This window comes from Lithobates pipiens, unplaced genomic scaffold (genome assembly GCF_037356315.1).
Source record: "Lithobates pipiens isolate NorthernLeopardFrog02 unplaced genomic scaffold, aLitPip1_a1.2 Scaffold_27, whole genome shotgun sequence".
Lineage (NCBI taxonomy): Eukaryota > Metazoa > Chordata > Amphibia > Anura > Ranidae > Lithobates > Lithobates pipiens.
Genome location: NW_027507788.1, coordinates 213433267 through 213455893, shown reverse-complemented (window position 1 = coordinate 213455893; position 22627 = coordinate 213433267). Strand labels below are relative to the sequence as shown.

The 22627-nt window shown below is 43.3% G+C and overlaps 1 protein-coding gene across 2 annotated transcripts in view; it reads right to left on the bottom strand.

Annotated features, from left to right (window-relative positions):
- ARHGEF16 (Rho guanine nucleotide exchange factor 16) overlaps positions 1 to 22627 on the bottom strand; it is an 80007-nt gene that overhangs the window by 26221 nt on the left and 31159 nt on the right. For both annotated transcript variants that reach the window (XM_077458224.1, XM_077458225.1), the window contains exons 4-6: positions 12216 to 12385; positions 8918 to 8974; positions 7556 to 7716 (exon numbers count right to left, since the gene is read on the bottom strand). In XM_077458224.1, coding sequence (XP_077314350.1) covers positions 7556 to 7716; positions 8918 to 8974; positions 12216 to 12385 — 388 coding nt within the window. The remainder of the gene's footprint in view (positions 1 to 7555; positions 7717 to 8917; positions 8975 to 12215; positions 12386 to 22627) is intronic.

Here is a 22627-nt window from a genome sequence, read left to right as displayed (position 1 = left end):
GGTTGGGACACCTTGTGCTTGCTAGCTGTTGGTTACAAAACTTGGCCATCAAGCTGAAGGACCTATTGGTAGGCAGGGGAGGCAGCAGGCCAACCTACAACTTGGCATAGGGCTAGTATTTGCCTATAAAAGAGTGCCTCAGGTTGAGTGTTGTTCCCAGACACATAAGAATGCAAGAGAAGTGAAACCTGGGGGTGTGGGGGAAGAGATTCCTCTAACACGAAGAGACTTGGACTTTCCAGTTCGCAACTACTAATGGGAAGTCTTAAATTTGCTTCTTGTGGCTCCTGCTCAGAACTCTGCCTTTTTCTTTTCTTTTAGCCCTTGTACACATGGTCGGAAATTCCGACCACAAAATCCATTGGATTTCTTTTGTCCGAAACTTGTGTTGCATACACATGGCCGGACAAAGTTGTCGGAAAATCCGATCGTTCAGAACGTGATGACGTTCGTTACGACGGGACTACGTTCAGACTAGTAGCCAATAGCTTTGCTCTCGTACTTTGATCTGAGCATGCGTGGCACTTTGTCCGATCGGAATTCTCTACACATGATCGAACAAAGTCCGATCAGATCATGTTGTAAGAAAATTTTATATCCAGCTCTCAAACTTTGTTGGTCGGACATTCCAAATGGAAAAAGTCCAATGGAGCCCACACACGGTCGGATTATCCGACAACACGGTCCGATCGGACATTTTCCGTCGGAATGTCGGACCGTGTGTACAAGGGCTTATACATATCTTCTCAGGCAACACCAGAGAAGGTAAATGGGGCACTACCAGATATGCAAATAGGAGGCAGGCATAACATTGTGTTAGTTAACCCTACTCTTTACACTTTGTCCCATGTAACAGAAAAAAAAAAAAAAAAAAAATATGAAGGAAAAGGAATGCGGAAAGCAAAAAGGGAAAAAAGAAAAAAGGGGAAAGGAAAAGAGAGAAGGAAAAAAGGAAATGGTAAAAGGAGATGGAAATGAAAATAGGAAAAGAAAAAAGGAAAGAAAAAAGGGAAAAGAAAAAAAGGAAAGAAAAAAAAGGGAAACGAAAAAGGAAAAGGGATTAAAAAAAAAAAAAAATAAGGAAAGAAAAAATAAAGGAAATGGGAAGGCAGAGGGAAAGTTAAAGTTAAAGAAGAGGGTAAAAGGGAACGAAAAAAAAAGGGAAAAAAAGGATAAGGCAAAAGGAAAGGGGAAAAGAAAAATAGGAAAAAGAAAAAAAGGAAAGATAATGGGAAAAGGGAAAAGAAAAAAGAAAAGAAAAAAAAGGAAAGAAAAACAGGGAAACGAAAAAGGAAAAGAAAAAAGGAAAGGGGAAGGCAGAGGGAAAGTTAAAGAAAGAAAGAGGGAAAGAAAAAAAAAAAATAAAAATAAAAAAGTGGGAAAATGGATAAGGCAAAGGAAAGGGGAAAAAGAAAAAAGGGAAGAGGGAAAAGAAAATGGAAAGAAAAGGGAAAAGAAAAAAAAAAAAAAGGAAAGAAAAAAGTGAAACCAAAAAAAGGAAAAAAAAGAAAAATAAAAAAGGAAAGAAAAAAAAAAGGAAATTGGAAGGCAGTGGGAAAGTTAAAGAAGAGGCTAAAAGGGAAAGAAGAAAAAAAAATAAATTAAAAAAAAAAAAAAAGAAAAAAAAAAAGAAAAAAGGATAAGGCAAAGGAAAGGGCAAAAAGAAGAGGGAAGCAGTGGGTAAAGGGAAAAAAGAAAGAAGGAAAAAAGTAATGGGAAATGGAAAGGTGAAGGAGATGCAAAGGAAAAGGGAAAAAGGAAAAGTAGATGGAAATAAAATGGAAAATAAATGCAAAGTAAATAGAAAAAGGAAAGGAAAAAAGTAAAAAAAAAAAAAAAAAAAGAAAGAAAAATAAAATAAAGGAGTGTTGGGTCTTAGTGGTGCTTTAATCTAGATATAGTGTATACACACACACACACACACACGGAGAAGTGGTTCCAGAGGTCTTAAAAATGAGAATGTAAATTCCCCGTCCTCATCCCTGGACAGCATCCCGAGGGGAAGAGATATGGACTAGTCTGCAGCTTCAGCTTCTGTCCCCCCTGCTGAGGATGTGACCCGCTCAGAACAAGACAGGATCCAGCGATTGGGACAGAACGGAACTTCCCAAAAAAATGACCAATGACCCCCAGAGGTCGCAGTTCTGAGGAAGGAAGGAATGTGACCCAAACCAAGAGCAACTGACCACGTTCTAACAAAAGCCGGGCTGTAATATATGGCTATGCAATCTTTAAACTCATTCCATCTAAGGGAATAGATATGGAGTATACTGCGAAGTGGAGAAATAACAATCAATCACTTTGTAAGCGGTATTAATTATGTCTTTTACTGCAGAACCTAGGGAGGTATCCATGTGTCCAGTATTGACATTTTAATCACTACTGAACAGAAACTGAGCTCAGGGGATAAAAACCGAGTCTGTGAGACAAAAAAAAAAAACGAGCCAAATGGGGCAAAATCCAAGCCCACAGAAAAAAAAAACAAAAAAACAAAAACAAAAAAAAATGCACAGGATGAAAATTCACAGGATTAAAAATGTGAACCCAAATAATGAGAGCCGAGTTCATGAGACAAAAAAAAAAAAAAAAACGGAACCCTAAAGACTATTATGCTGCATACACACGATCAGACTTTTCAGCGGACCGGAATCCGTCGGACAATTCGATCGTGTGTGGGCTCCAGCAAACTTTTCTTTCCCAAAAGTCAGACGGATCTAGAAATAAAACTTGCTTCAAATCTTTCCAACGGACTCGAGTCCGGTCGAAAAATCCGGTCGCCTGTGTGCTAGTCCGACGGACTAAAGCCGACGCTAGGGCAGCTATTGGCTACTGGCTATGAACTTCCCTCTTCTATATCATCACGCTCGAATCCGTCTGACTTTTGGAGTGATCGTGTGTGGCCAAGTCCATTCGTCTGAAAGTCCGGCGGTCCTCGGTTGCAAAGTCCGTCGGATTGTCCAGCGGACCAAGTCCGTTGAAAAGTCCGGTCGTGCGTACGCGGCATTACAGAGTCCATAACATGGGCCCACATAACCATAACTAAAGCTCACAGGACAAAAACCGAGTCCCCAAGAGAAAAAAAAAAAAACAAAAAACGGAAAAACAGAGAACACAAAACCGCAACGTGGCCCACAAGACATGGAAAGGAGATATAAAAAGAAAAGAAAGGAAAGGGAAAAGGAAAGAGTAAAAGAAAAAAAAGAAAAAAAAATGGGAACAAGAAAGGAAAGGGGAAATGAGGGGAAAGATTTAGTAAAGGGACAGGAAAAAAGAAATGAGAATGGGATCAATCATTAAAAAGCAGATTGACATGTATTTACAAAACAATTAAATACATTTTCAAGCGATCATTTTAAAATATTTGAGTTGTTGTTTAGTATGTGATGATCATATAGGTAGATGGAGGCCGCCATCTTTGCTTATCCCATGAAGGTCCCGGCTGCTGCTTGTAGTTGTGCCTCATTGCTCCTCTCTATCAGTCCTCATGGACAGACTGAACACATCGTATGGTCTACCTGGCTGAGGTTTTGTCTCAGCACTTTGTGATCAGACAAACTGTAACAGGGACCGCAAGACCTCAACAGGGAACGCAAGACCTCAACAGGGAACGCAAGACCTCAACAGGGAACGCAAGACCTCAACAGGGAACGCAAGACCTCAACAGGGAACGCAAGACCACAACAGGGAACGCAAGACCACAACAGGGAACGCAAGACCACAACAGGGAACGCAAGACCACAACAGGGAACGCAAGACCACAACAGGGAACGCAAGACCGCAACAGGGACCGCAAGACCACAACAGGGACCGCAAGACCACAACAGGGACCGCAAGACCACAACAGGGACCGCAAGACCACAACAGGGAATGCAGGACAAAAAGGTGAACCCATGGGACAAAAGCTGAGGCCACAAGACAAAAATGGACCCCAAAGTAAATAATTAAAGCCCAAAGGATGGAAATGAAGCCCACTGAAAAAGAGAATACAGTATTTCATGAACACGCTCTGTCAACAACCACCTTTACCACTGAGGGCAATTGATCCTTAAAACACGCAATCCTATTATAGTTACTGTACGCAATAAAAAACATTCACGAAACCAACATGAAATCCCCTACTTGCGTCACCAACATGCAAAGTGAAAGGAACCGGTGATCACCGTGAAGCTCCGGACAGGGAGCATAGTTTACTTGGGACTGGAGTGGATTGTTCACAGCTCATAAAGTGAGTCCGCTGACTCCACACACTGGTTACACAGTTGCGCAATACTACATTACATCCCATACCGAGAAAAACAAAAAAAAAAAAACAGAGGCCTCCTCGCCCTCTCCTCCTCTCCAAAAAACTGATTTACAACACAACAAAGCAAAGGAGAGGATTGTGTCCAGTGTGACACACGGGGATAATGTCTACCACCTGACACCAGGGGAGGTGGGCGCCAAGGACATGCCTGCTTATTGATTTTTTTTTCTTGTTTTAAAGGAACTTTAAAAGGGAAAGTATACATAGTCAGTCTGATCCAATGGCTGACCACGGGCAAGCGATTCAATTGGTAAATCTGACACCTTTCCCGCTCTGCCCGTTTCGGGTCAGGTTCTCAAAGTAACGAAGCTAGTGGCGGCCCGTAACGCAGGGCACAGGAGCGCAACTCCCCTATCTATGCGTCCCCCCCTCCGTCTACATGCGGGGCGCCGGACACATGGATTCCAATGGGGTTTATTTTTTTTTAAGCACATGATCAAAGTCTGAGGCTCTAATAGGCTATAAAAAAGGTTGGGCTCGGGGCACAGAGAGCCCACCCAGTCGTGTGACAATAGCGAATGAATATGAATAAACTGATTCTCCTCCCGGCCAACCAGGAAGCGAGTCTTGAGAACTGTTTACTGAATGGCCAAAAGGAGAAGCGATCCTATTGGCCTAGGAGGAGGAGGGAGGAGATGCATGGCCACCGCGAGGAGCCGCCGCCACCTGGAGGGAATCGCTGCCCAGGCTATAGATAGGACAAGTGCCACCAGGAAGGGGGGGAGGAGTGCGATTGACTCGACCGACTGGGGGGGGGGGGGGTTAGTTGTTGTTTGCCGCCCCCCCCCCAAAAAAAAAAACAAACACACACACACACACACACACCATTGACCAAAGCCAAGGACAGTAAGGCATATTGCATTGCAATGGCATCCTACACATTTCGATGTACAGACTTCGTGTAGTGCGGTGCATTTGAAACGCGTTGGTAGCATTTGCATTTGTGGTGCAGAAAAATGCAGCATACTCTTTTTTTTTTTTTTTAACTGCCTTGAACTGCACTGCAATGATGGGAACTATGCCCACAGTATTACCGGAATTTTAGGCTGTCTTTGCAGTTGGAGTTTTTACCTAAAACATCAAATGTTCACCTTTTTTCATCCTATTTTCCCCATCTCAGGCTGCTGATCTCCTGCAACCTCTTTGAAGCCCCTTCCTGTCTCCATGCGCTCCAGTTGATGCCCGCATGGTAACTCTCAGGGCAGGTTTCTTGATGGCGACACCAGTGTTGAAACGGCCGCTTGTAATCTCCATCAGAAGCATGTGTGACAATGCTGGAGCACGTCAGAGACAGGGACACAGAGCGTTGTCACCCAATAACAGGAAGTGCCTGAACAAAAGCCTCCATGGAAGGATCACCAGGCATTATTTCAACAAAAGCTGCAGATTTAGGAATACTGAATTGTTTTCGTGTTGACATTGGCATTTTAAAGATTTTAGGGAGTTTTGGATCGGCTTTCAGTTTTATACAAAATTACAAAAGTTCTAAGAGGCCTACAAATTAAAGATTTATTAAGAGTTAGTTGAGTTTAGCGAGTCCGTCCTTCCCCGGCCGGAGAGAGAAGACGTTTCCTTTTATCCTCCTAATGCTTTCATTGTGTGATCGCCCCCCCTGAGCTCCTGACCCCTCTCCCCGGGGCCCTCGCTGGGCCGGGCCCTACTTGGGAAGGAACCAGCTGTCTGGATTCTATTATCACTGACCAGAAGAGATTTCCCATAGAAGAGCCTGTGAATGAGCGCATGTGTGAAACCCACGCCGATTCCTGGAATGTACAATCGCAAATGTGTCCAATATTAAAGTGAGACTCCAACCAAACCGGTAAAGCAGAGATAAACTTAAAGGGGAGCCCCTACCAAAAACAAAAATTTAACAGCCCTTTAAAAAGATACTTTATTGTATTCTATTCAAATCAGTTTTTTTCTATTCCCTTTTCTTTTCCTTTATTTCTTATTCTATTCTTTTCTATTTTATTCTATTCCTTCATTTTCTATTATATTATTTTTTTTCTTTTCTATTCAATTTTATTTGTTTCTATTCTTTTATATTTATTTTATCATTTTCTAAATTCAGGTTTCGGAAGATGGCTATATTCTATTTTATTGTGTTCTATTCAAATCTAATCTATTTTCTTGTCTATTCTACTCTATTCTTTGCTATTCCTTTATTTTCTATTTTATTCTTTTATTGTTTATTCTATTATATTTTATTATAATGTATTTTTATTCTTTTCCGTTCTGTTTCTATTCTTTATGAATTTCATGTTTCGGAAGATGGCCATTCTATTCCTTTATTTTCTATTTTTTTTTCTTCTCTATTATATTCTTTTCTACTCTATTCTCTTCCCTTATTTTTTATTCTATTTTGTTTTCTATTCTATTCAAAATTCAAATTTCAGAGGACGGTTATATTGTATTTTATTGTGTTCTATTCAAGTCTATTCCATTTTATTGACTATTCTTTTCTAGTCCTTTATTTTTCATTCTATTTTTTTTAATTCTATTTTATTGTATTTATATTCTATTCTTTTTAAAATGTCATATTCCTTTATTCTCTATTCTATTTTCGAAATAAAAATTTTGGAAGATGGCTCTATTTTATTTTAGATATAGATAGAACTGGAGTACATTTAATTTACTATAGTGCTAAAATTTATATATATATATATATTTTTTTTTTATTCTATTCTTTTATTTTCTACACTGTTTTATTTTATTCTTTCCTAAAATGCAAGTTTCAGAAGACTGCTATATTCTATTTTGTTCTATTTTTTTTGTATTCTATTGCTTTATTTTCTATTCTATTCTTTTCTAAATTCAAGTTTCAGAAGACTGCTTTATTCTATTTTGTTCTTTTTTTTGTATTCTATTCCTTTATTTTCTATTCCATTTTATTCCTTAATTTTCTATTCTATTATTTTTTTTCTTTTATATTCCATTTTATTTGTTTATATTCTTTTATATTTATTTTATCATTTTCTAAATTCAAGTTTCAGAAGACAGCTGTACTCTAACACGAATACGCGTCTTTGAAGGAAATCAGCAATATTTTTTTTTTTTTTTCAAAATTTGTTTCCAAATTCAAATTTGAATTTCGGATGAAATTTCGTTTTGTGATTTCGGATTTGTTTAAATTCAAATTCAATAGTATTGTAATTCAGATACATCCAAATCCACAAAAATTTCATCCAAATTTCGTTTTTGGAAAAAAAAAACGAATCGCACATGTCTAGATGCAAGTCCAGTGTGGATTACCTCTTACTGACTTCCAGTATATCGGCGATGTTGGAGAAGAGATGGTGGTGGTCCGTACCATTGATGGTCTGTTTTAGCTCATCGGATTTCTTGAAGAGACGGACGAGGATGTCCAGGCTGTGCTGGTAGGAATACTCCGATGTGATGATTTCAAAGATGGCCTGCAGAACGAATAGAAGACAAGCAGAAGAAACGTCATATTTTGTGTTAGTATGACTTTCTTTTTTCCATGCTTGGTTTTCTTTATCGGTAATATAAAATAAAAGCAAAATATGATGTGCAGATTGGCCACTAGAGGGCGTTCTCAGTGGCTCAGTGCAAAGACCCTGCACTGCTTCAAGTGTATCTAAATCCCAAAATTGTCAGATTTTTTTTTTTTTTAAACCCATGGATGGAGAGCAGGGAAGGGTTAGACCCCCGTCAGGCTTTCCTAGATGTCTTTGATTTTGCTGGGGGGGGGGGGCAGTTGCCCTCATTTGTCCTAGTAACCATTGTCACCAGCAGGGGTGCGGGTCGTATGGATTTCAATGGGGTTTTTTTTTCCCCACAGTCCACAGAGTTCCACTTTACATCACAGTCCACAGAGTTCCACTTTTACATCTGAACTCACAGACACAGAGGGGTAGGGGCGGGTAGAGGAGGTGCAGATCGAGCCCTCTCTCCTCTCCCATCTGTGTGTTTGGGGGGGGATTTGTTAGTGCTGGCTTTGGGCAGTGTGAAAGAGTGTAACTGACACACTCAGATTAGACTACTGCAGCCAGCAACCCCGCTGGGAAGCCATAGTCCGGTCTGAATAATGTGTCCGGGTTTCAGGCAGTCTGAAACCCAGACTCGCGATTCCAAACCCGAACTGTCCGGACGAAACCCGGACAGGTGGCAACCCTAATGAATGGGCATTCCTAGGCAGGATATATTTGCCTATATACCGCACTAGGTAACGTCCAAATGTGATACTGAATCTCACATATTAATAGAACTGAAATCCAATCAATGAAAGGGACAGGACAGGGACAGTTGAGCTTGGGAGGAAAGAACTAGATGACGCTGGACGTTCTCCAGCCAGGAAACGAGGAAGGGCTCTGACTTGCCGCAGCATCTAATGCACATTGCAAGAAGCTCACAGTGTGCAGTGAAATCAGAAGAAGCCGTTTCAGTCCAGGCGAGGAGCCGGCACCACCGTGCAAGACTGACGGGAAGGCTGGAGTTCTGCATAAATCCAGCCAGGTGTGTCTTTTATTATTCACATAACAATAATAGGACTGGAATGACGGATAACACACGAGGAATGCTGGACAGAAATAATAAAAAACACAAATGACAAAATGCATCACCCGAGGCTTCCTGTGTGTACATAAAATATACCTCTTGTCGTTTACGTTCCTCCGGTGTGATGTTATCTAGAATGCCGGTTTCTTGCACCTAAAATAAACAAATATAATAATAATAGTAATAATAATAATTATTATTATTATGTGATGCTATCTAGAATGTCGGTTTCTTGCACCTATAATAATAAATATAATTTTTTTTATATATACACGTACGTATGTATGTATGTATATATTATATATATATATATATATATATATATATATATATATATATATATATATATATATATATATATATATATATACATACATACATACATACATATACACACATACATATACACATACATATACACACATTGACTGGACCCGGGGGAAAAAAATTTCTTGGGGCCCCCTTCCCCCATGCAATTTCGCTCTCCATCTTCTCTGAGACATACAATAAATAGCAGCTAGACTTAAAATCAGTTTACTGTACCAGATCAGGCAGCGATTGTGATCGGTTGCAAGAGGTTACAGCATATCATTACCGCTCACTGACTGGTTGCTAGAGGTTACAGCACACATTGCAGCTCACTGATTAGTTGCTAGAGGTTACAGCACATGAGTTCTGCTTGTTGATTGGTTGCTAGAGATTACTGTACAGCAATACTGCTCACTGGTTACTATAGGTTACAGCACATCTTCTCCTCACTGCAGGGGGGCATGATATATATGAATGTCACCTTTATTTACATATCAATGCCACCGGCCTCAGCTATTTACATATGAATACCGCTGCTATTTACATATGAATAAAGGTTATTTACATGTAAACACGGGGTCTGCGGGTGAGTCACCCGTACACAACAATAGGGCAGAGCTGGGCAGCATTAGCAGCGCAACTTCACACTGAGATATCAGGACACAGCACGGGACTAAAACTTCAAAGGACAAGGGAATTTAAACTGGAATGGTTAGCAAGTATGAGGCAGCTGCTTTGGGCCCCACAACAATGACAGGGCCCAGGGCAGCTGCCCCTTTTTCCCCGCCTTAAAAACGGCCCTGCCCGGGCAATAGAAGATTATGGGCCCCCCAGGCAATAGGAGATTATGAGGCCCCCAGGCAATAGATTATGGGGCCACACAGTATACACACATACACATACAGTATACACACACATTGAAAAGGTATTGGAGAGGCGGGGCAGCTATAATCTTGGGATTTAAAAAAAAAAAAAAAAAAAAAAAACAACACAACAGATTTTTACATACTGTCCCTGGTTTTATTGAGGCTGGCAACCCTAATGGGGCCCCATAGTGGCATGGGGCCCCTCGGGCAATGCCTGAATGGTCAGTCCGCCCCTGATTGACCATCTACTGAAAATCTGTAGACAGGGCCTCCTTTTTCCCCCTTCTTTTTATATGGAGATAATAGGACATGTGACCTGCAAGTTAAGTAAGGTTACACAGGTGTAGATAGAAATGTTTACCTGTAATAACAGAATAGACTTCCTGCAATAATATTTAGCTCTGTTACAGGTTCTTATCTCATCTCAGGTACAATTCCCGCTGAGTCACGGAATGTCTACAGAAGGTTTATAGGTGACACACCAAAGCATTATACAGCTCCAAGATCCAATCAGAGGCTCATTATTATACATTGCTCACGGAGGTGTCCCTATACATCACATTACATTATAAACACTCTAAAAATGCTTCCTATGTTTTTGCCTGCATGCCTGAAAAATGACAAAATGCGCGGACACACAGAGGATTTGTAATGGATCGATTGCTGGTATTGTGGGAAATTAAAGTGGAAGATGAAGTCCTGGTCACTTCAGGCTGGTCCCTTTTGCAGGGCTTTTTTTCTCAGGAGAAAAAAAAAAAAAAAAAAAAAAGGAGGTGGAGGAACTCACCCACCCCCCTCATCCAGGTCACACTTGTCTCTGCCCCTAGAACCACCCCAAGAACTGCCCCTAGAACCACCCCATTAGAGAACATGGAACCAAATATTTTGGGTGGCTAGCATGAGCCCTTAGAATAGAAGTAGGGTGAATGTGCATGCTTGTGTCTAGGGTGAAGGTAAAGGAAATGCTTGGACTTGTTGGATGCCAATTTTTATTTTTTTTTGGGGGTGGGGGATGGGGCAAACAATAGCGATTAACCTTTGGCCTTTCTACACAGGGACCCGGTCTCTTGAAGCCACATAAGAAAGCTTGCTTCCCCTATGTTCACAAGGACGTCTCTGATGCATTTCCCCATGGCAGCCATTTGGATTTTTATAAGAATAGTCACCCCATTGATAGGTGGTCTATGGTCAATGGATGCTGGTCAGCCAAGCTGGCAAAACCCCAAATCACCAAACAACTGACAAGCATGTAGATTTGTGTAGGGTGAATGTGCACGTTTGTGCCTATGGAGAAGGTAAGGGAAACCCTTTTGACATGATGGATGCCAACAGTAGCGATTACCCATCGGGCGTCTCAAGTTCTGGAATGCCAGATAGAAAAGCTGCCTCCCCTCGGTTTACAAGGAAACCTCTGTTGCATTCCCCCATGGCAGCCATATTGAATTTATAAGAATTGGCACCATTGACATTGGTCTACAGAGATGGTGGCCAGCCAAGCATGCAAAACCCCCATCTGCCAATTAACAAGCATGTACATTTGTGTAGAGTGAATGTGCAGGTTTGTGCCTATGAAGAAGTTTAAGGAAACTCTTATGCCGCCTACACACGACCGGACTTAGACGGACTTGGTCTGGCGGACAATCTGACGGACTTTGCAGCTGAGGTGCCCCCGGACTTTCAAACTAGCGGACTTGGCCACACACAATCACTCCAAATTTCCGACAGATCGAACATGATGACATAGAATAAGGAAGTTCATAGCCAGTAGCCAATAGCTGCTCTAGCGTCGGTTTTAGTCCATCAGACTAGCACACAGACAACCGGATTGGCCGCTAAAAGCCGAGTCCGGTGGACAAATTTGAAGCCAGTCTTATTTCTAGGTCCGCCGGACTTTTGGGAAGAAAAAGTCCGCTGGAGCCCACACACGATCGAATTGTTCGGCGGACTCTGGTCCTCAGGAAGTCCGATTGTGTGTACGCGGCATTAGATATGTTGGATGGCAACCCCTTTGGGGGGGGGGGGGAGCAATCAATGGCGATTACCCCAAGAAAACCAAACCTACTTGTCTCCGAAAAAAGTGGTCGTGGACATGGAAAGCCTACAAACAAACATTCTCCAACCCAACCGCCAATGGTCAAATTGGGGCAAACATTCATGCAACATCAGTAGGCCTACTTTAGTCCCCCCCGCAGACACCCACCACACAAAGACACACCAACCTGTGGAAGCTGGCTCCAGATCAGCTGAGCGGGGCGGTAGTTCTTCACCACAATGCCTTCATCTGGACGAGGAACGGCCAGGGTAGCGCTGTCTTCAAGCAGGTCATCATCAGACTCCTGACTGTTGGAGATGAGCCCCCGCTCGGTGAACTCCTGGTACAACCTGGGGTCTGAAGAGAAGAGACGGCTCAGGAAAATAGAAAGGTTCTCTGAAATATCTTTGATGTTGGCAGAGCTCTCCTCTACAGTTTTGTTGAAGAGAGACACGAACGGGGCCGTCAAACTGTCCCGCCTGGCCCAGGGCGACCCGGACAGTGAAAGCCTCCGGAATACGCCCAGCACCAGGCTTTCCTCCACTGCGTTCTGCCCCATGCCTTGACCTGACATGGTGTGCCAACACTGCTCCCGTTTGCTTCAGCAACTTGCTGGAGTAATATAGGATCCAAGTGTTGAATTTAACATCTTGAACTCAAAGACTTTGACATGGCCTTATAAATGAACATGCACGCTAGAATCATGCATTATTTTTACTTTAAAATCATGGTGGGGGGAGGAGGGGGTCTGAAAGTAGCAGAGGTGGTGTTGCCAGTAGCAACCAAGATTGATTAATTAAGGCCACATCTAATGTCAGCCAGAAGTTACATTGGTAAGCAGAAACCTAAACTATATCGAAAGCCAAAACTTATTTTTTTTCCAAAGTTTTGGATAACAGAGAATGATGAAACCTCCTCTGTCTGTCTTTTTTTTTTTTTGCTGTGTACCATGTAGGAGATTTTCCATTACTAAGGGTTCTTTTACACCACATGGAGCGTGTTATTGTACGTGTAACATGTGTGCTGGTCTGCAGTGTCAACACATTTTGCAATGCTTGCTTTTTCTTTTCTTTTTTTCCCTTTTTAACACTTCAAAAGTAATTATATGTGTTGTAATGCATTCTGTCACATTGACATGCACTGTAAGGAAGGGATAGAAAGGCGCAAAAGGGGGCAGGAGTGAGGGACAGACAGATGTAGGGAGGGCATGATGTATGAAGGGAAGGAGGGACTGGACGGGCGTATGGAGGGGGGTCAGGAGGGACGGACGGACGGGCGTATGGAGGGGGGTCAGGAGGGACGGACGGACGGGCGTATGGAGGGGGTCAGGAGGGACGGACGGACGGACGGACGGGCGTATGGAGGGGGTCAGGAGGGACGGACGGGCGTATGGAGGGGGTCAGGAGGGACGGACGGACGGGCGTATGGAGGGGGTCAGGAGGGACGGACGGACGGACGGACGGGCGTATGGAGGGGGTCAGGAGGGACGGACGGGCGTATGGAGGGGGTCAGGAGGGACGGACGGACGGACGTATGGAGGGGGTCAGGAGGGACGGACGGACGGACAGGCGTATGGAGGGGGTCAGGAGGGACGGACGGACGGGCGTATGGAGGGGGTCAGGAGGGATGGACGGGCATATGGAGAGGGTCAGGAGGGACGGACAGAGGTATAGAGGCAAGGAGGGAGAGATGAATTGATGGTGGGAAGAATGAATGGATGTAGAGAGAGATAGAATGATGGAAAGATGGAGAGATGTATGGCGAGGTTGGATGGACTGATGGATGGATAGACTGATGTACAGAGGGCAAGAGGGATGGACAGATGTATGGAGGGAAGGAGGGATAGATGGGTTAATGGAGGAAAGGATGGAAGGAAGGACATGGACAGGAAATGTATGGCTAGGTTGGACGGAGTGATGGAGGGATGGACAGATGTATGGAAGGGAAGGAGGGACAGATTTATTGATAGATGAATGGATGTAGGAATAGAGCGGAGGGACAGAGTGATGGATGGACAGACATATGAGGGGGATGAGGGATGAGGGATGGATGGATGGAGTGATTAAAGGAAGTAGGAAAGAAAAAAAAAGCAAGAAAGGAGGGGGAGGAACAGTAGACAGCTAAAAGGGACAGAAGTACATTACATGACACAGGTGGTAGAACCCGTCTGGCCACTCCATCATGCGAGTCACGTGAGCTGCATACAGATCATTAACCAGAACTATGCGACTAATGAGAATTTCAATGCCAGATCAGCAAGAACTGATAATCTTCTCTGTGTGCAGAGAAACAGACTTGCAATGCAAAATAAGACACGTGTCATGTAGACTGTATTCTATGAATGCCATGAAAACTCACAGCATTTATTATAAGACCCCAGGGGTCAAGTCCTGGAAAAAAAAAAAAAAGTGCGGGAACTCACCGAAGATTCACCACCCAACCTCAAAGAAAAAAAAAAAAAAAAGTGTGTCCAATATATGTACTCCTTTTTTAACAAATAAAGTGCAACATTTATTGTAAAAAGTGACAGTTAACACCTCCAGAATTCACATGCATCAAAAAAATAAATATAGAACAGATCTAAACAAAATAATTTAATCTGCATGCGATACCAAAAAAAACCCCCCAAAAAAACAAAAAAAAAATACAATGTGTGATAATGGTTCAATGTAGACTGTGCCCATCAATGCAGCCTCAACCGTGCCCATCAATGCAGCCTCAACCGTGCCCATCAATGCAGCCTCAACTGTGAAGGAAGCGCTGCAAGCCAATGGGAATTTGCAAAAATCTAAAACACATGCTGTCCTTAGTGGCAAAGTGTAGCGTGTGTAGTACTGCAGCAATGGTTAATAGATCATTGGGCACTCGCCAAGCTCACGCTGTTCACTGACAGATTGTCAGGCTCGGACTGACCGACACGGTTCTATACCACCAGGCAGCATTGGACACAGTGGGAGTGGCACCCGTAGTCCCGGCCACCGCTAGAGAGTAGTGGGCGGGACTATGGGCGCCACTCCCACTGTGTTCAATGCTGCCTGACAGGGTGGGCGGGACTACGGGCAGCGCTCCCACTGTGTTTAATGCTGCCTGGCGGTGTAGAACCATGTCCGTCAGCCTGAGCCCAACAATCTAGCAGTGAACAGCATAAGCTTAGTGAGTGCCCAATGATCTATTAACCCTTGCTGCAGTACTACACACAATACACTCCGCTGCTGACAGGGACATCATGTTTTACACAAGAGGAGGATGGGAGGGCAGGGTAGGGTAGGGTAGGGTAGGGAAGCCACAGTGCAAAGGGAACATCGTTCCTGCTGTAGAAAAAGTACAGGAACGCCGTTCCCATGCATTCCTGCAGGACTCGAGTCCTGTAAGACCCCCGCTCCTCATCCGACACAACAGTCCAAAGCAATACTCCAGTTATAAGGGGAGTCTGGTGGTCTGGGTCAGACCCGGGCCTCTTCTGAATCTCAGATACATAAACAGACCTGAGCTCTGTTCCTGTCCACTCGGCATTGTGGATCTTTCCGGCCATCTTTATGTCTCCCAGCTCAGCCTCTCACAATCTCTATAGTATAAAATAAAGGAGGGCGGAAGGCTCGTTTTGAGGACAGGTTCTCTTTGTGGTGCTCATAAAAGGGACGCTGCCAAATTCTGGCTAATGGTTTGGTGTGAGAACAATCTGCTCCGGTATTTTCTGTTTACAATGTGGAGTACAGTCCCTTCACAGAATGAAATGCCGTTCAATTACTGAACTTATAAACTAAGCTCCACAATATCAGCAAAGGCATGTTTTCCCCAAAGGTCACTAAAAGACCAAGAATAACTTTCTGTGAAATACAACACTTGGCACAATGGGACTGGAGTTAGCAATAGCAAACATTCCAAAAGAAGAACATCTGAGCGCTCGGCCTCCCTCCATGCTGCTTCTCGCAATGCGCCGGATTCACTTAAAATGGATGTCATAGCAAAAAAAAAAAAAAACACACACACACACACACACACACACACAGTTTAGTAGAGTTCTGAATAACATGCACATTTCACAAGTGTTATTTCTTTAAAACACACTGCAAGTACAGGAATAGAACTGCTGATGTGCCAGAAATACAGGGAGCTCCTACCTATCTTACCAACACAGCTCTGAATTTATAAGCACCTGGTGTCAGCCCTGCCTACTGCATTTCTGATGGATTGCAAAGAACAGACACCCCTCCTCCTCCTCCTCCTCCTCATCTCCATAACCCCTCCTCCATTACCCTTCCTTGTACACAAGCAGAGAGCACAGGAAGTTATTACCCCACAAGTGTCCAGGCAGGATCAACAGGTATTTGTGGCAAGGTTAATAAACCAAAAGGGAGCAAATAAAAGAGATCTTTCAATGAGTGAGAAGAGCAAAGAGAGAAAAAAAGGAGGGAGAGAAGTACAAGAAGAGAAAGAGATAAAAACCTATTTAAGATTCAAAACAAATTTGTTATATTATATATGTAGCACCGGCTCCTGAAGAGCATGCGCTTTATGTTTTGAAAGTTAATGTTACACCTGAACTGCAGTTTGGTTTGGGTATAATTGTTCCAAATTTGGACCTCAGCATCAGTCTGACTGGACTGTAGGGTGTTCGGCCTGGCCATAGGGGGCACCGTCTCTTCTGGCAGCCATGGAACCACAGTCTGATTGGGTGCTTTAAGGTTACTTTCTCTCTGAGCCCTCCCAGTGGGAGTGTCACTCTTGCTGTGCTTTCTGGGAGAGGGTACTTGTACTAGATGTGGATGTCACGTGGTTCGGGGGTTCCGGTCCAGAAGTATGTTCTGACTCAGTGGTCCTCCTGACCAGCCCCCAGGAAGGCTTTGGCCTGGGGTGCGGATTCACCAAACTTTATGTCTCGGGGCTGGCTAGCCCAAGGCAAGGAAACTAAAGGAAGGATTCCGAGGTGGTCCGGTGCCGTCTCCGGTTGTGGAGAGGCCCAGCAACTTCGTAGCTATCCAGGGGAGGACTCTTCAGAAGAAGGCCACGTACGGGTTGGCTTCTTAGCAAGAGCCTGGTAAAGCTGAGGGACCTAAGTGAATCCAATCTCGTGGGTATCGCCAAACCGGCTGAAAGATCCAGGTATCACACGAGTGTTCTACAAGTCCTAGTTTCCTACATGTTCTACAACAACGTCTGTGGCAGAGACTTGTTCCTGAGGAAGCACCTTGTTGGCTGCTAGGCCTTGTGAGAGAGGGACTGTCCAACCTGAGTGATCATCCAGTTGTGAATGGCTATTCTCTGGATTCAGTCAAAGTAAGCAAGTTCTTTATTATTGACTTTGACACTAAGAGTACCTGAACTTTCCTCCTAACCCTCTGATCCCAATTTAAGAGACTGTTAGTTAAAGGGATTTTTATTTGCAAAAACCGTAGTTATGTGGATCTGTCGTCAGTCTCTTAGGTTTCTGGGCCATCTACCACGGGAAACCCCTAGACGAAAATCAAGGAGACGAAGGTAACGGTAAGCCCAATCAAACCAGCAGCTCCTTCGGGGGTTAGTGCTACATATATGGAGCACTTACCCCCGAAGGAGTGGCTGAATTTTTCTGGGCTTACCGATTACCTCCTCCAGCTCGTACTCGTTGTCCTTGTCTAGGGGTTCCCAGGGTTGATGATCCAGTAACTGTAGAGACCGACACTTGAATTCCTTGTTAGGATTTTTATTTTGCATAAAACGATTGAACAAACTCAGTCTCTAAGTTGGGAATAGAGGGTATCAGGGTAGAATTTAGCTCAGGTGCTTAGAACTGCTGACTTCAATAAAAGTCTCTCTCTATGTACGCAATCCAGCCGCTTGCAACTGGACTCTAACTGTTGGATAAATCCTTAAGTTTTGGGTTTAGCAGCCAACAGGTAATTATGGCTTTTCAAAGTCTCTCACGCAGACTTGGTTGGAAACTTAGTTACAACTGGAAGGGTAGAAGTAGGAACTTTTCTTACTGTACCAGAATCTTTCAGCCGGTCTGGGGATACTGTAAGAATTGTGGATTCAATCAATGTCCATGGCAGCTCAGCTTCCAGGCACTTACCGAGCAGCCAGCCATGTGCGTGGCCCTCTTACTAAAGAGTCCTCCCCTGGTCGCATGTAGAGTTGCCTGACCTCTTCAAACCCGAGACGGCACCTGAACACCTTAGAATCCTCCTTCCAGTTACTGTGCCTTGAACTAGCCAGTTCTGAGCCTTGGAAATGGATGGATCCGCACCCCAGGCCATGAGGGCCCCTGGGGGATGGTCAGGAGGACCACGGAGTCAGCAGCAACTTCTGAAACGGAACCCCGAACCACGTGACTTTGGCACCTTAAGTACCCCTTCCCAGATTACGCAGGGAGACAAACTCCCACTGATTGGTACCCAATGCGTCCAACCAGACCGCTTTCAATACCCTTTCCACAGGTGTACAACCCCACCTATGACCAGGCAGAACTTCTATACAGCCCAGCCAAACTGATGCCAAAGTACAATTTATCACAATTAGTCCCAAAACTCATTACAGTTTTAGGCAAAAACTAAAATTTAAACATATAGCGCGTACTCATTAGGATTACCAGCGCTACATACACACGCACACTACATTATATATATATATATATATATATATATATATATATATATATATATATATATATAATTTATTAAAAAAAAAAAAAAAAAAATTATACACACACACACACACACACACACAAAATAGAATAGAAAAGAGTAGAACATCTTCCGAAACATGAAATCCAAAAAAGAATAGAAACAAAACAGAAAAAAATAAAAATACAATATAATAAAATGTCATTTGTTGCTCAACACAGTCATTAATGTCTAAACCTCTGGCAACAAAGGAAGTGAGTACACCTCTAAATGAAATTTTAATTGGGCCCAATTAACCATTTTTCCCTCCTCAATGTCATGCGACTCAGTGTTACAGTGTTACAAGGTCTCAGGTGTGAATAGGGAGCAGGTGTGTTAAATCTGTTATCGCTCTCACTCTCTCATACTGGTCACTGGAAGTTCAACATGGCACCTCATGGCAAAGAACTCTGAGGATCTTAAAAAAAAAAAAAAAAAAAAAAAAAAGAATTGCTGCTCTACATAAAGATGGCCTAGGCCAGTGATGGCGAACCTTGGCACCCCAGATGTTTTGGAACTACATTTCCCATGATGCTCATCTACTCTGCAGAGTGCATGAGCATCATGGGAAATGTAGTCACAAAACATCTGGGGTGCCAAGGTTCGCCATCATGGTCCTAGTCTATAAGAAGGTTACCAAGACCCTAAAACTGAGCTGCAGAACGGTGGCCAAGACCATACAGCGGTATAACAGGACAGGTTCCACTCAGAACAGGCCTCACCATGGTCCACCAAAGAAGTTGAGGTCACGTGCTCAGCGTCATATCCAGAGGTTGTCTTTGGGAAATAGACGTATGAGTGCTGCCAGCATTGCTGCAGAGGTTGAATGAAGGGGTGGGGGGGGGGTCAGCCTGTCAGTGCTCAGACCATAACCCGCACACTGCATTCAATTGGTCTGCATAGCTGCCGTCCCAGAAGGAAGCCTTTTCTAAAGATGATGCACAAGAAAGAAGCAGAAGAAAGCCTGCAAACAGTTTGCTGAAGACAAGCAGACTAAGGACATGGATTACTGGAACCATGTCCTGTGCTCTGATGAGACCAAGATAAACGTATTTGGTTCGGATGGTGACAAGTGTGTGTGGGGGCAACCAGGTGAGGAGTACAAAGACAAGTGTGTCTTGCCTACAGTCAAGCATGGTGGTGGGACTGTCATGGTCTGGGGTTGCATGAGTGCTGCCGGCACTGGGGAGATACAGTTCATTGAGAGCGAGCATGATCCCCTCCCTTCAGAGACTGGGCCGCAGGGCAGTATTCCAACATGATAACCACCCCAAACACACCTCAAAGCCCTTGTACACACGGTCGGAGAATCCGTCGGAATGTGTCCTATCGGACCGTGTCGTCGGATAATCCCGACTGTGTGTGGTATGCATCGGACTGATTCCGTCGGACCCAATTTTCCAACATGTTCGATCGGACATACTCCGATCATGTGTAGCGAATTTTGATCGGACCAAGTGCCACGCATGCTCAGATCAAATTCCTACATCAAAGCTATTGGCTACTAGCCTGAACGTAGTTTCATTGTAACGAAATTACGTCATCGCGTTCTGAAAGATCGGATTTTTCGACAACTTAGTCCGACCGTGTGTATGCAACAGTTTCGGACAAAATCCGACGGATTTGGTTGTCGAAATCTCTGACCGTGTGTACAGGGGTAAAGACAAACACTTCCTTACTAAAGAATCCGAGGGTAAAGGTGTTGGACTGGCCAAGCATGTCTCCAGACCTAAACCCTATTGAGCATCTGTGGAGCATCCTCACACGCGCAAGGTCTCCAACATCCACCAGCTCTGTGATGTCATCAAGGAGGAGGGGAAGAGGACTGCAGTGGCAACCTGTGAAGCTCTGCTGACCTCCATGCCCAAGAGGGTTAAGGCAGTGCTGGAAAATAATGGTGGCCACACAAAATATTGACACTTTGGGCCCAATTTGGACATTTTCACTTAGGGGTGTACTGACTTTTGTTGCCAGCGGTTTAGACATTAATGGCTGTGTGTTGAGTTATTTTGATGGGACAGCAAATTTACACTGTTATACAAGCTGTACACTCACTACTTTACATTGTAGACAAGTAGAGTTGCCACCTCATCCCTTTAAACCCAAACACCTTTGAATTACACAGGTTCTGAGGCTAATTAAATGCAGATAAGGCACCAAGTGAGTTTAAAGAGGAAGTAAACCCTGATGGGTTTACTTCCTCTTTGATTCCCTGCAAAGGTAAAGCATAATGGACTACTGTGCATCGCATAGTAGCCCATTATGTGTCACTTACCTGACACAGGAGCCAGCGAAGTCACCGCTGTCCCCTTGTGTACAGAGCCTCCATCTTCTTGGTTGGTCTCGCTGCTCTGGCGCCGTCATTCATCGGAGCCACGATGACGTCACTCCCGCGCACAGGAGCCGCCACTTGCGGCATAAAGCCGATAACTGCGGCGTGCTCAGTGCGCCTGCACGCCGCTGTCTACGGCGCATGCGCCGTAGACAGCGGTGCCTGTCTTTCGGCAAATATCTCCTAAACCGTGTAGGTTTAGGAGATATTTCTTGGATCTACAGGTAAGCGGTTTGTAAGGGTTTACAACCACTTAAAATTACCACCTTAATCAGCCACAGAACCCGTGTAATTAATGTGTTCGGGTTTAAAGGGATGAGGTGACACACCAATAGCAAAGTGTCATTTCTTCAGTGTTGTCACATGAAAAGATGAAAGAGAATATTTACAAAAGATGTGAGGGGTGTACTCACTTTTGTGAGTATAATATATATATATATATATATATATATATATATATATATATATATATATATATATATATATATATATATATATATATATATATACACACACACACACATATATATATATATATATATATATATATATACACACACACATATATATATATATATATATACACACACACACACACACACACACACATATATATATATATATATATACACACACACATATATATATATATATATATACATACACACACTCTCACAGAATAGTAGTCTTATAGGTAGACAGATACAAAAAAAAAAAAAAACTGTGCTTGAACATTGGTCACATAACCCCAAACATGTAATACAATATACAATGTCTATTTGGTTGTCACTCCTAGCTCCACCCTCTGTTGTCGTCACGGAAGAACACAATATCACTTCAGGGCTGCCATTTAGCAATAACCCAACCTATATATTTAATCTGTGGATTAGACTAGGTAAGGAGACCCAATAATGTTAATGCGTTTCCTCTCCTTAGAAAATGAGGCCTTCTATAGTAGAATGTCACTAATCGCTTCCAGCTCTGCCGGAATATCCCGGTAATGTGAAGTCATTTTTTCACTCTAAAGCCCTCAAAACTGCCTCGCCCACATTGTCCTGATTACGATCAGTTGGGTTCTTTCATCTTTCAGTGCTTTCTTCACAGACACTCTCTCTTCACATCATCTCCTGTCCTACAGGAGCTTACAATCTAATGTCCCACCCTCAGCCACACTGTGACAGTAGACATGTGCAAAAGGAAAAAAAAATTGTTTCGTTTCATTTCGTTTTAATTCGTTAATTCATTAATTTCGTTTAGTTATATTCGTTAACTTCCTTAAATTAGTTTTTCGGATTTCGTTTAGTTTTCTACCGAATTCGAAAAAAATCGGCCACATTCGAAAATATTTCAACCAAAATTCGAAAATATTTCAACAGGATTCGAAATGATTTCAAGCGCATTCGAAAATATTTTGTGACCCGACTTTAGGGCCATGTATCTCGGGGTCACTTGGTTCTAGAAACTCCAAATTTGGATATGTTGTAGTGCTAGTATGATTGTGTTAGCATACCAAATTTGGAGTTTCTAGCACCAAGTGATCCCGATATACGTGGCCCCAAATTCGGGTCACAAAATGTCAAGCACTTTTCTGCAGCAGAGAATGACATTTTGTGACCCGATTTTGGG